Source organism: Sciurus vulgaris, assembly GCF_902686455.1.
Source record: "Sciurus vulgaris genome assembly, chromosome: 18".
Lineage (NCBI taxonomy): Eukaryota > Metazoa > Chordata > Mammalia > Rodentia > Sciuridae > Sciurus > Sciurus vulgaris.
The window spans coordinates 10,838,730-10,853,097 of NC_136479.1; the positions used below are offsets into that span (position 1 = coordinate 10,838,730).

The window sequence follows — 14,368 nt, forward strand, 5'->3', positions numbered from 1 at the left end:
CCTGGGAGGGGTCTCCTACCTAAGGAACTGGTAATAAGGGGCTTTTCCACACTGGCTGTTTGCTGAGAATTCTTCAAGGTGACCCCATGCAGAACTTGAGACTCTGGGGAGGCAGAGCATCATCCCACAGAGGCAGGAGAATGGAGGGGGGCACATTTGCCTTTGCCAGTGGTTACAAAGCCCAGCTCCATACCCAAAATTAGGAAATTAAAACTAAATAAGGGAATTCAAGCAGAACCATTTCCATCAAAAGCAGCAAGCATATGGGCCATGCTGTCAAGTAAAGACCATCAAACTGAAAAGTGTAAATGAATCTGGGAGATTAGACAGATAACTCAGAAGAAGAGGAAACGTGCCTCTTGAAAGCCCAGATCACGGATCCGATTTGTCTCCCGCAGGAGGGCTGCCCTCCGCTTCTGTCCGGTCCTTTGAGACAGCCGCCTGCCTTAGAACATTTGGTGTTGCCCCTGGAAAACTTTCTACAAAGAAGAAGGAAGGGGAAAAAAGTCCCCCAGGATATTACCCAGTAGAAAGCTCTTTTTGAAAGTGTCTATAGCAGCCTGTTGTGTGTTTTAATGAGTTGAAACGTGCGCCTCCATTGGCTGGGATTTTAAAGACAGCCTTTCTGCCTGCTCCCTCTGGCTCCTACTAGCTCCTGTTTGATTCTGCATATTCATAAAATGCTCGGCAGGACACATCACAGTTCAAACACGCTTTCAGCTTTGACGACTTCAATAAGCCTTGTTCATCTCCACTTGGCAGTTAATTCACTGAGCTCATAAGACACTCCTACTGGGCATTTTGAGCTGCAAGTTGGCAGAGAAAGGTGCAGATTTCAAAGGCTGGTAACGGCCTTTGTGGGGGACAGGAGGAAAGGGTCTGCCAGACAGGTTCTGCCCTCTTCTGATTAGCATGGGGATTAGAAGCTGTCTCCATTTCAGTCCGCAAAAGAGTTTACGTTTTACTTTTCTTCTTCTTCACCTTTGGGAAGTTCTATTAAGCCAAAAGGCAGCTGTAAAATGCAGAGAGAGAGAAGAAGGGAGAAACACCTGCCAGTAATTTATGAAGACAAAGTTCTTCTGAGCCCCTGACATCTGTTCCTCAGGTGAGGTTCAAGGTCACCTTGACTTTTTAGTTGGTCTGTACAGTTGGCACCCTCACTGCTTTCCCTGCCTCCACTGTGACCCGGTGTCCTCTCTGTCATGTGACCACAACAACACTTCTAAAGCACGATTTGGATCCACATTCCCTCATTTATTCAGTAAATAATGCTTTAGGCATCCACTATGTGCCAGGCAAGGTGCTGGGCTCAGGGACACAAGATGAGGAAAGCAGACAGAGTCCTGGCACATGGCGCTTAGTCTAGCAGAGGAGGGCACGTTGGTCACATGATAGCAAAAATAGATATGAAATGGCTAGTGTGGAGCTGCAAGCTGGAGGGGCGTGGAGCCCTAGAAGCATATAACAGAGGGACAGAGATCCTGGAAGGTTCCCTGAGGCGGAGAGGGTAGATGACAGCCCTCTGCAAGACCCCCAAGACTAATGCAAACAGGATGGCTTTGGAACAGGAAACAGGAAGCAAGCATTCCAGCAAATGCAGACAGGCTTGAATAAAGCCCTGTGGTGGGAGGGAGTATGGCAAGCTTGGAGGGTCTGAGTCTGTACACTTCCTGCTTCACCTGCTCTTAGGAGAAGGTGCAGAGCCTCCCAGATCTAGCCCCTGACTGCTCATCTCCTCCCAGTCCCATTCTGCCTCTCACGCTTCCACCTTCCAGGCAACCTCAAACCTACCCCTGACACCCATCTTGGGACTCCTTGAAGGGAAGAGAAAAGGACCTTGCTCGTGGAGCATCTAGCCAGGCGCAGTGCTGGGGAAGTCGTCTTTGCGGCCATCATCACATCACACCCTACATGGGCATTGCTGGTGTTGCTCCCATTTCACAGGAGAGGAGAGGAAACCAAGGATTGGTGTGGATAAGCAACAAGGTGACCATCACAGAGTAGGAGGTGGGACCAGGACTCAAACCCTGGTTTTCTGACACCAGAGCTTGACTGACATATTGTACTGTTCCCCTTCAGTGAAGCAGACGTTGGAAAGAGAAAATGGAGCAGGTCTTTGGGAGGGGATCAGGGGGCCCCATATGGCTCCCCTCCCAGGCCAAGTCCACCTCTTAGTGGGGGCTGCACCAACTGGGTTCACAGGAGAGTCCAATGTGATTGGTTAGCCACACTTGCCATGAGTGCAGGACAGGAAGGGTCAGCACACATGCAGGTATTTTTTATCCCTGGACCAGATGACTATATCCTCTAGATTCCTCCCTCCATCCAAATTTGGGAAACAGAAGAGTGGAAGAAAGTTCCTTCTGCATAGACTTCCCTGAGCCTCCTCTGGATGCTCCAGGGATTCTGTGTGTACAGCTCGTGTTCCACAGCTCCCAACTCCCTTGCAGATCAAGTCAGAGGCAACTGGATCCCAGGTGGGCACACTCTCCCGCCATGTTTCCTGCCACCAGGCTTCTCTTGTCAGGATCACCCAGGCCCACCCAGCCTCTGAGGAGCTACCCATCTCTCCCCACCAGGCATGAAAACCATTAGCCAGTTAGCTTCCAACTCATTTCCCCAATAAAACTCCAACACAAAAAAGTAGAAACTTGATGACCTCAGACCCCCTGGCCAGCCTTCGGCCACACACAGCCCTGCCGTTTTCAGAGACCTTCCCTGACTTCAAGTTGCCCCTGCAGGAACTTCATTTGCATTTAGAAAATCCAGGGCTGTATCCCCTGGCAGTCTACAGTGACACCCATGAACCTGGCAGTGTCCAGAGCTGTGCCCAAATTCACCTGGGGGTTCAACGATTTTGACCATGCCATCTGTGTCCAAAACAAGAGCAATAGAAGTAGCTGCTCCTTTTCATGACACGGAGCTTCGCAAACTTGAATTTTTCTGGAGGGAACATAAGTAGGCATGTCCTCTCATCTTCCTGTGCCCTCCTTGGCTTTGGCACTCATATTACTCTAGTCATATTTTGGTGACTAGAAATGGTGACTAGAAATGCATTCAACTGCATCTGCCTTTTTTAAAAGCAGCCTTTCAAATCATTTCTCTGGGTCTAATTATCTTTTATAGGGAGACCAATACTTCATTTCACTGTGTTTTTCAGGCTCAACAGCCATCTTCCCTCCCACAATGACGGGGCCACAATTCAGAACACATGAGGACGGGTGGGGAGGGGGAAGCTTTACAGGACCCAGGGGCACTTTCCATAACGGATACAGAGAAGGTTGGGTCCTTACCAAGCTTTTCCGGAAAGCTTTAACTGTGATCGAAGTCGGCTTGGTGGGCTCCTCTGCATGTTCCTTCCCCCACCTCTCTGCTTCGAGGATGACTCTGAATTACAAAGAAAGCAAACATTGCCTTTTCTGCTTGGTCTTCCTAGACAACTGAAGTGGAGGGTTAGAGCACAGACCTTGGAGTCAGACCTCCTTGGTTTGAATCCTGGCAGCATCTCCTATTAACTGCACAACCCTGGGCAAGAGATGCAACCTCTCTGGTCTCAGTTGACTCAGTGATTAGTAGTAGTACCTCCCCACGGGGCTCTCATGGGGGTGAAAGGAGCTGATATTTGTACTTAGAATGGGTCTGGCACGTAGGAAGTAACGGATATGTGTTTGTTAAATAGAACAAATATTTTGGTTGGAAATGTCCACCCTGAATTCCCCCCACAACTCCCTTCACACCCAAAGAACATTCTGTCTTGGAATGACAGAATGTGTGGACAGACAGAGACTAGAGTGGCAGCTGCCAAGGACCCAATGAGCTGGAAGTTCTTGTCATCCATATCACAGCAAATGGACAAGTTCTGATGTTCTTTTTCTCTTAGATTTTTTTTCATGCAATACCTAAAAGTGTTGTAATTGGCTGTCATTATTTTAAAAGGGGGTTGTCACAAATAAAAATACGGTCCTATGGCTGTTCTTGAAATAATACATGAGCACTACCTACTGGGCTCGCCTCCACACAGAGCAGCCGTGGGGGTGATGGGAAGGCTCTCTGCGGTTCTTGTGGCCTCTCTGCCGGCCGGCTTTGCTCATTCGCCTCACCTGCCTGGCCCTGATAGGTTATCACCCTCACTCCATGCTGTGCTTTGGGTAAGTCCCCCAAAGGCCCATGTGTTCAACCCAGTCTGAGGCACCACTGGGAGGTGGTGGAACATTTAAGAGGCAGAGTCTAGTAGGAGGTCTTTGGTCATTGGGGGTGTGCCTTAAAGCAGATATTGAGAACCTGGACCCTTCCTTTTCCTGTCCTTTGCATCTCAGTCATTAAGTGAGCAGCTTTAATCCACCATGCACTCCCCACCATGATGTTCTGCCTCACCACAGGCCCCAAATCAATACACAATGGAATATTATTCAGTCATAAAGAAGAATAATATTATGGTATTTGCAGATAAATGGATGGAATTGGAGAATATCATGCTAAGTGAAATAAGCCAATCCTAAAAAAGCAAAGACCAAATGTTTTCTCTGATAAGAGGATGATGATATATAATGGGAGTGTGGGGGTAGGGGAGAGAGAAGAATGGAGGAACTTTAAATTACGTTGAGTGAAATGAGAGGGAGAGGGGTGTGAAAAATGGTGGAATGAGATAGACATCATTACCCTATGTACACGGATGATTACAGGAATGGTATGAAATCTATATCGCATACAACCATAGAAACGAAATGATGTACCCCATTTGTGTACAATGAATCAAAATGCAGTCTGTAAAAATTTAAAAAAAAAAAATCAATGGGACAAAACAACCATGAACTGAAACCTCCAAAACTGTAAGTCAAAATACACCTTTTTTCATTACAAGTTTTTTTATCTCAGGTATTTGTAACCGTAACAGAAAGTTGACACACTTGATGTCCTGGGTATGATTCTTCAGAAAGGAAGCACCCAAAGTTCAGACCTCATGAATGGACCTGAGCACCCCACTTTCTGCTTCTAGTCTGGGTATATCCTTTGGTTTAATGAAAATTGAGTTAGACTTCAGCCCAAGAATGTATACATTATAGAGTAAGGTTTTATATAAAATTTTATTTGGAAAAAAATTTTATTTAGAAAACAAGTCTGGTGTTTTGTTTTGTTTTGTTCATTGACTTTTATCTCTAACATCCTGTGCTTCAAAAGATTATCACCCTGAGAAAAACAAATGCTAGGAAACTATTAATTTCTTAGAGTTGATATAACAAAGTTTAATGCTTTGGGTGACTGAAGACAAGAGGAATTTATTCTCTCATGGTTCTAAAGGCTAAAACTCCAAAACCAAGGTGGCAGCAGGTTGTTTACTTCTTGGAACTCAGAGAACATGCCCCAGGCCTCTCCTCCAGTGCTGGGTGGCTGCCAGTACTCCAAGCCATTCTGTGGCCTGTGGAGGCATCATTCCGATTTCTCTCTCCATCGCCACATGCCTGTCTTCCCTCTATGCACCCCCATGCCTCTTCTTGTAAGGACACTGAAAACAAGACTTGGCCAACCCTAATCAAGTATGAACTCAATTACAACGGCAAAGACTATTTCCAAACAAAATCTCTTGTTGAGGTTCTGAGTAGACATGAATTTTATGGGGATTCTTTGCAAAATGGAGGCCAATGCTTGGTGGTCCAGGTGAAACAGACTTTCCTCCATTACCAGCTGACAACATCTAGGAGACACACAACCTTTCAATAATCATTTGCTGATCACTCACTATCCATGGGGGCCCAAGTTTGGTATATAAATAAGGCACAAACCTCCAAGACTTCACATTCTTCCAGGTGAAGGATGTATTCCCAGGACTGGCTTCGATTGAAGCCCACCAGGTTTCGATGTTAGATCATGACATTTGGGGACAATCAGTAAGAATGAGTCAGCTGCCCCTGCTGTAGATGTAACTTTTGTAGAGCAAATAAATGAACCTTAAAATATTGTGACATTTGGAAGATAAAGGAGCAATTGATCCATCAGCCAAGACAAAATAAGAATTGGCAAGGACCAATGGGCATGACCTGCCTTTGCTCTTGTGTTCTGTACAAAATCCAGGGGAATAAGGCACCCGGCTGCCTCTCTGTGTGCTGCTGTCTCCCCTGTTCACCTGGGAAGGGAGCAGTATCCATGGTTTTTGCACATTCAGGGACAAAACGCGGATTTATGTAGCAAAATAAACAACTCAGAATAATAGAGTCATCTTAAGACCTGTGAGATACCCAGGATGTAGTTTCTGCTCTCACAGGAGGATCATTCTCCAAACAGTTGAACAGACAGAAACTGTTCTAATTAGCTGATAGAATCACAATGCATTAATACAAGGTTCAATTTTTTTCTGGGAAATGAAGCCCTAGGAATGTCCCACACAAGACATGAAAATGTTCTTTGTTCCCTATGAGATAGCAAAGCTTGTCAAGAAAAGAAGAGAGAAGGCCTGGAGGTCAAGCAGGCTCCCAGAGAAGTCATCCAGGGTGCCCTTCTGCCACCACAAAAAGACTGCTCCAACATGGACAGGTGGCAATCCAGCCTGGTCAACAGAGATCTCTGGAGAAGCATATGCTGAAGGGCCTCTTCAGTAACTCCTCGTAATATTTCCAACCCTGGATCAGAAAGCTTTTCCTACAATTTGACCTCAGGTTCCATCGTTCAAGACCTTTCACAATACTAAAGATGATCTGCACAGAAACTCCTTAACAGAGAGTTAGCTTCCATGTCTTTGCCAGCAGTAATGATAATAATCATTATTCAGTGCTAGGAACTTTCTGCTCCTTACAATAACCCTATGAGATAGGTTCTCCCATTATCCCCATTTATACATGCAGACACTGAAGCATGGAGAAGGCATTGGTAAGGATTCTTTCAATGATGAGGGGGAGAAAACTACGTATTGATTAGAGAAAGGAGAAAAAAAGGAGTGCACTGGTCATGGAAGCAAGGAACATGCTGGAGTCATCCACGAGATGGAAAGAAGGGCTGGGGAAGCAGGGATTGAGGGCTGGTTGGCCCTTCTCTCTTCCTCGAGTCTCTTTCTTCCCTGCCCTGCCCCTCACTGCCATTCATGTCTTCTAGTTCTTGTTCTCTCCTCCTGCACAGGCCTCTCCCCACGTGGCATAGGGGCTTGTCACTGGTCACTCCTTTTTTGCATTTTTCATCATTATTGGCAGTGACTGCAGAGGTCAATCTGCAGTTTGAATGGAGGCATCCCAGGAATATCTCTGCTGCAGCACACTGTCCACCCAAAGCCAGTCCATGTAGTCAGGGAAATGGGGGACAATGATTGGCCAACTTGGGACAGATGCCCATGACTGTGCCCTAAAGAGCAAGGGGGATCATGAGGATCATGCTTCCAAAGAGGAGGGGAGAGCCTGCTGAGCAGACAGGAGCAACAGCTTCCGTGGTTCATCCCAGAGCTGTCCAAGGGCACCTGGCCCTCTGGGCACGGCCTCCCTTCTTACCAAAGGTAGGCAGGTCTTTTAACTTATTCATGCATTAATTTCTCATTGAACTAAAAACAGGGAAAAAAATCCAAGTGAAGTTCTTGGAATTTGAAAGTGATTTGGATGGAAAAGAGTTTTCAAGAATACCCCACGGCACAGATAATTAAAAATGCCTCATATGCATGCGACTGGATCGCCAGCTCTGCCTACACCTGCCCAGAGCTCCCCACTCAGCCTGAGTCCCCCTCCTAGATCTCCAGGGCTGGGTGAAACATACTGAGCAGCCACTGACTTGTCTAGTCCCTTCTTGGTACAAACAGAAAGCCTAAGCCCCCTAAGTCCCCTGCTGTGTCAGCCTCCCCTTCAACCCTGGGCACCTGCCTCAAGACAGCACCCCTATGTGACTACTGAAGGAGACAGAGTCAAGGTGCTGCCCCCCACCAAGAGCCCCACCTCTTGGAGTTCACACGCTGGTATGATCCCTCCTCTGGAATGTGGGTAGGACCCATGACTCGCTGTTGCATAAATGGGCCACAAGTGGCCCCTGAACATTAGTCCCATGTTGTTCACTTCCTCCCAGCCAACCAGGAGCTCAAAGCCCACCAGGGCCAAACTCAAAGTTTTATACATCCGACTCTCCCTTGGGAGATCGCTTGCCCGGGATCCCTTGTAGTCTCTGGCCTGTGCGACTGTGTCTGGAAGGTCTCCTGCTGTGAGATGCCCCCCTCGTGAAACTCATCGAAGCGCCACCCAAATAAAGCTTCTGTCCTCTTGTAGTTTTAGCTCTTTCCTTGATTAGCTTCCAAGTCCTCAGACTTACCACAGGTGCTTCTAGCCACGCAGAATACAGCAAAGCAACGGGGTGTTTGTGATAATAGGTGCAAGATCACATGTGCCAAATTACATTTCTTACCATGCTTACGCAAGGAGATCTGCTCTGCTCAGCTGGCTTGATGAAGTAAAAAATCATGTTGGCCAGAAACTGTGGGAACTGTGAGGAGTTTCTAGGGGCTGACTGCATCCTCTAGTCTATGGCCAGGAAAAAAAACTAAGTCCTGATGTCCTGTAGCTGGAAGGAAATGAATCGTACCCACAGCCTAAGTGGGCTTGGAAGCAGATGCATCCCCAGTTGAGCTTCAGGTAAGACTACAGACCTGGCCCACACTTTGATTTGGGTTCTGTGAGACCCTAGGAGGAGGGCCCACTGAAGCCTTGCCACACTCCAGTGAATATGTGTTGTTCTAGCCCCACCAAGTAATGAGATTTATTATGCAGCAGTAGATAATACAGCCACTGAGAAGTCCTTTCCCAACGGTCTCCACATGGCAACCAACAGATTTTGGAAGTCAGGGCCAGACACCCAAACCCAGAAGTAATTTGTATTTCACCAGAAAAGAAAAAGTTAGCATGGAATCTATGTAGGCACATTTACTAAGCAATGGGGACCTTGCTACCCTTCAGCAATGAGCAAATGTGACTTAATGACCAAAAAAAAAAAAGAATCCCTGAGATTTATTTGACCTTCTTTTACTGCCAATTGCTTAGCGAAAGCCCTTGATAGTTAATGTGTTGGAAGACAGCACACACAGATATACAGTCCTTATCCTAAGCCCCTGAAATAATCCAGTGCCAGAAAATGTGCTGTGATAAAAGCCACCGACTCATCCCAAAGCACTCGCCTATAAAAGCAGGGGAACACTGTAAAAGTAATGGTATACCCCAAAAGTTGGCACAAGCAACAACTACGGAACATTTTTTCCCTTCAAAATATAAATGCAAATTACGGACATTAAAAAGTTCAATTGACATAAAGTAAAATGTTATGCATGTGTAAACCAGAAGCAAAATAATTTACAAAAATCAATTGCTGATGAGCATGTGAGGAAATAAGCACTCATTCACTGACCTGGCATGATATATACAAATGGAAATAATTTAGAAAAAAAAGGTGCATTTACATTGATCTTCCTGGGAGTTTGGCACAAGAGGGGAAAAAATCATTATTTGTAAATGTGTAAAGATGTTTACTGTAATGTCCTTTAGTTAAGGACAAAACAGCACTTGAGAAAATTGTAAGAAGGATAGGAAAGAAGAGAACCTGCTGGGTGGAATGGTAGATTAAGAGGTCATGAGGAAAACAGGAACCTCATACCTGAGGTAAGATGAAACAATGATCCAGAATCAGAATCCCAGGAGTGTAAAGTCAGACTCACCTGCCCAGAGTCCATTCTGCCCCAGGGTTTGGTTTCACCCTACAAAGCTGACAATATTTGGGCCTAGAACTAAGATTTCAAATATTACATTTGAGAACTATGACTTGAGAACTACAATTTTTCAAATATTATATTTGAGTCTTCTCACTGAAATCTTCCTTTGATCTCATTCTGAATTGTCTGTTTTTATTCTCCACCCATAAGCTCTTTCCCGCCCATCACCTTAGTAGATATAATGAACTGTGTTCCCAAGACAAAGAGCATCTGGTAAGACTACTGAACCCTGATGAAGATTGAAGTTGTTTTTGTTTCTTCCTCTCTGTCTCTCTCTCTGTATCTGCTCCAAGGCTCACAAAGCTACCTTGTGAAGGGAAGTCACAACTAAAGCATTAATGTCACATGAAAACCTCCAGAGAAGGGTTCCTGGGTGCCAGCACAATTGGCATTCAGAATGGATGAGTCTTTGCTGAGAAACTGTCCTGTGCATTACAGGATGCTTCATGCTGTCTCTGGCCTCTCCTGCTATATATCAGCAGTACCCCTCCCCTTCCCACCTTATAACAACCAAAGCACTTCCAGATGCAGCCACATGTCCCCTGGCATGGGTGTGGCCTACTGAGAACTTCTGATCTAGAAGGTCCAATGTTGGAGAAAACAGAGTACTGAGTAAAAGAGGTTAAAGAACAGTCTAAAGTTGGAAAAAGAAGGGTATTGACATCCTTTGATTCTGGGGATTTTAAAAGCAAAAACTGCTTATCCCCAGTGCGTGGATCTTTAGGATAAGGATGAAGGACAGTGGTCACACTGGGACAAATGCCCATTTCACTTGTGCCACTCATCCCCACTGCAGGTGTGTTTGGGACCAAAGGCTTTGAACACCAATTGTGATTTCTTTAGCCAAGCATGGCCCCAAGAGGTCCTGCATGGGCCAGGTTTAGCCATTGAACTGTTGGCTGGATGTCCCATGGCAACATTTTGTGGCAGGGAGAAGTAATGGCAGTAGCAGGCTTCCCTGGCTCCAGCTTTTCCTTGCCTAATCCTCCCCTAAGCTGCAAAAGGCCCCAATATTTTTAGCCAGCTCACAAGATGGTAAGAACACTCACCTTTCTAAGTTAAAAAATAATATAGTCATATTTGCACCCACCATTTTTGACAAAATTCGTCCTGGATTCTAGATGTTTGGAAGTGAACTGGAAGGTGCTGCGTGGTTTAACAGGAAAGAACCTGCTGTCCTTGAAGTCAGGAGCCCCAGCCATGCCACTTACTAGCTACGGGGTCTTGGAGGAATTGCTCCACCTCCCAGGATCTCAATGTCCTCTTGAGACAATCTGAGGTCCTCCCTAGGTTCTGCATCCACACTCTGCTCTAGGGAAGCTTCAGTCTCATTCTAAGCAGCATTCAGAGTTTTCCGGTGTTTGTTTTAGGATTAAATTAGTAAACAACACATTGTAGATAGCTTAACAGGGTGCTTAAGAGGTTCCTTGTTTTGTAGGAATAGAAGCATGAATTTTCAAGTGCTGGAAGAATGGCTTAAAGATCATATAGAAAGGATAGAAAATGCCAGACATCTGTGCTGCTACCTCCCATCCTGCAGACATGGCAGACATCACTAATTGACCACAGCTCAGCCTCAGAGTTCTCAACAGAGAACTTCAGACAGCCATTAGCGATGGACTTGAGTTGAACCTATTTAATGATTCTCATCTAGAATCATACTCCCTTTTTATAGATCAGAAAATCTGGTCCTTTGAAATTAAATGTGTGGTCCAAGGTCATAGAACATACCAAAATAAAACCAGAATCCTGAACCTTTGATTTTCTATTACTCTTTCCTATATCACACTCTCCTAAACTTTAATAAAATATGATTTGAAGGTTGCTGTATTAGAATTTAAAATAAAGCTTATCTTTTTGTTCTAAAACAGAGTCAAAGAAAACTGTTAGAAGTGAAATATAGGACTAGCTGACATGCTGGAAATCTAATTTCCTTTACACTTCATCAGGAAGAGTTTCTTAAATGCCTTTCCCAGTAAGCTATAGCAGTCACAGAGCCAGAATCTGAGTATTATTACTAGAGAAAATGGCAAATATGAGGTGGTTTCAGCACCCTGGTTGGATATTTTCAAGAATTAGAGAATCCCAAATACACTTTACCAATTCAGAAGGCAGGATTGGCTCCTGCAGAACAGGCATCGAGTGCTTCCAGTCTCTCTGAGAAAGAGCTACTGACCCACCTCTCTGCAGAAATTGTTCTAGAGTCCTACATAGACAAGGTGCTTGAGAAAAAAGCCTCAAATGGAGACCAGCATCTGGGTTCACATTCATGAGAATTAATACTGAGCTATAAAAACATAATTAAAATTTGCCAGAAGGTCGCTATCCATTATTGCTTATGTAATCGCCCCTGGAATCTAATGGAGGCTGATCTTTAAAAGCTCTTATCCATGAAGGTAAATTTCTAAGAGGAAAGAGCATGATGGGAACAAAGAGACAGGAGAGCCTGTAAATTTTAGTTAAAGCCAAAGGGTTCTCTTTATGACACTAGAGCTGAGAGAATCTCTAAGAAGCAATTAAAGAATTATAATGGCTAAAGAACACAGAGGGCCAGGAGTGTAGCTCAGTGGTAGAGCACTTGCCTGGCATGTGTGAGGCCCTGGGTTCCGTCCCCAGCACCACACACACACACACACACACACACACACATACACACACCCTACAGCATGCAGAGAATTTAGGAACAAGGGGCTGGGATCCAAGTCAAGGGCTGCAGTAATAATCCTGACAAGAGACAATAAGGCCCGAACACAAGCCAGGCAGTGGGAAGAACTGCCCGTGCAGAGGGGAAGTGGTAGGAAAGCCGTTGCTGGAGTGGCGCTCACAGGATGTGGCACCAGGACTGGAGGAGATGGGCAGCTAAGCAGGACTGTGGGAGAGTGGCCTCATTGGCTCAAGTGTTCGGCCCCTAGAGGTGCAGCCTGCTGTGGGCTGCTGGTGTGTGGCTGTCCCTGTGGTGCGTACTGGCTTCTTGGAACAGTGTCTTCACTACTGCTCCACAAGGTTATTTACAGATTCTGTGGAGGGCCAGGAAGACTGTGCATGGCCACTCCATTCTCACCACCAGAGGCAAAGCACTGTGTCTGGCCATGGTGCACAGAAGTGACACTGATGTCACAAAACTCCAACAGCCTCTAGGCTCCTCACTGGCCTGAAAACATCAGGCAGGAGTTTGGTAGTGACCAGGGCCCAAACAGACGCCTTCGAAAAGAGACTCATTAAGTGCGCAGCTGCAGTTTGCTGAAGATCCTTTCCTCTTTAATATCCCTAATTGAAACTACTCAGGGTGCAGTTCTGCAGGGAAAGACCCTGGAAGCTGCCCCTAACCAGTTAAAATCTGAGCAGATTGAAAAATCAACAACTCTTCTTGGATCCATGGGAAAGTGAGGTCCCGGGGCAACTACTGCGCCCAAGGTGGGAGAGACAGGCAGGCAAATACAAGGAGGCCTGACTTCCCGGAGCAGAGACTCACACATGGAAACCATTCCAGAACCCGTTAAGGTGGGGAATCTGACTTGTAATTAACAAACTGCTGGAGGCTCCGTGTGGACAAGTCTGAGAATTAAAACTTCCAGGAGACCCAATTACTCACACACCAAGCTGTTGTGAATTTTATTTCCAGGAGTTTGACCAGACAATCACAGTAAATATTAGAGAAAAATCTCCCATGCTTCTGGCAAGGGGAGGGAGAAAGGAGTCATTTTGAAATATGCCAGAGTATTCTGTTCTTCTTAGGAATATCTGCCTAAAGGAGGAACATTAACCAGAGCCAAACCTTGGGTTTCATCAGAACCTAACTGATCTGAAGAAGGGAAATACCCAATCCAGAAAGCTCTGGCCATCCTGTCCCACCTAAGAAGGAAAGGGAAATTGAGAAGCACTTATGAAGTGCCCAGTCCAGAGGCAAAGGCCCACTAAAAGACTAAGACCTAATCATAGGGCTGCGGAATGCTACCCCTGCCCCCACACCTTACCACCACCTTAAGGCCTACTAGTTACCCTCGTTCCTTGTACATCATGTCCTACTAGAAAAGAAATTTTTAAGGTAAAAACTGAACTGATCTTAAAGTATCACCCCTTCCCTGTGGAGCGCTGGGGGACCAAGCTGCAATCTATTAGTGCACAGGGAAGAGCACCCAATCAGGAAATGGCCATGAGGGCATCATGAAGTCTAGAGAGCCGCCCTGAGCCCCAGCTCTCACATCTGAGAGTGGACCTAATGAGTAACAACTCCACGAGGTCATCCGAAGGATGCCAAGGTCTAACTGCCCATGACAGACTGGAATGCAGACCCTGCACCTTCACCAGGCCCCAGGATGGTCCTCAACCCCAGGCTAGCCTACCTCATGGAGGATGGCTTCTCCTCGCTCATTCTGAGGATTCTCGGGAGTAAGGACTAAATTTACCTGTTCATTTCTTGCCTGTTTTCCATGCTTCTGTAGTCTTGGCCAACTCCTCTCTGAAAAATCTCTTCAGGGGATGTCTGCAATCTTTCTACTCATCTTCAAACCACACTGAATTCATCTTCAGTTCTTTCATTATTTCCCCAAAACACAAGAACAGGAAATGAGTTGCAGATGTTCCCAGAAGGTTTGGAGTGATGGAGGGGTTTCCACACAGCACAAAAAGGACCAGGTGACAAATCAGAGT

General features: G+C 45.8%; 1 protein-coding gene across 1 annotated transcript in view; it reads left to right on the top strand.

Annotated features, from left to right (window-relative positions):
- Positions 1 to 13,989: 13,989 nt before the first annotated feature.
- The window catches only part of LOC306649528 (zinc finger protein 638-like), a gene marked incomplete at both ends in the record, with an annotated part of 62,655 nt that continues 62,276 nt past the window's right edge, over positions 13,990 to 14,368 (top strand). Inside the window, 1 exon segment of the mRNA XM_079120536.1 lies at positions 13,990 to 14,107. Coding sequence (XP_078976662.1) covers positions 13,990 to 14,107 — 118 coding nt within the window.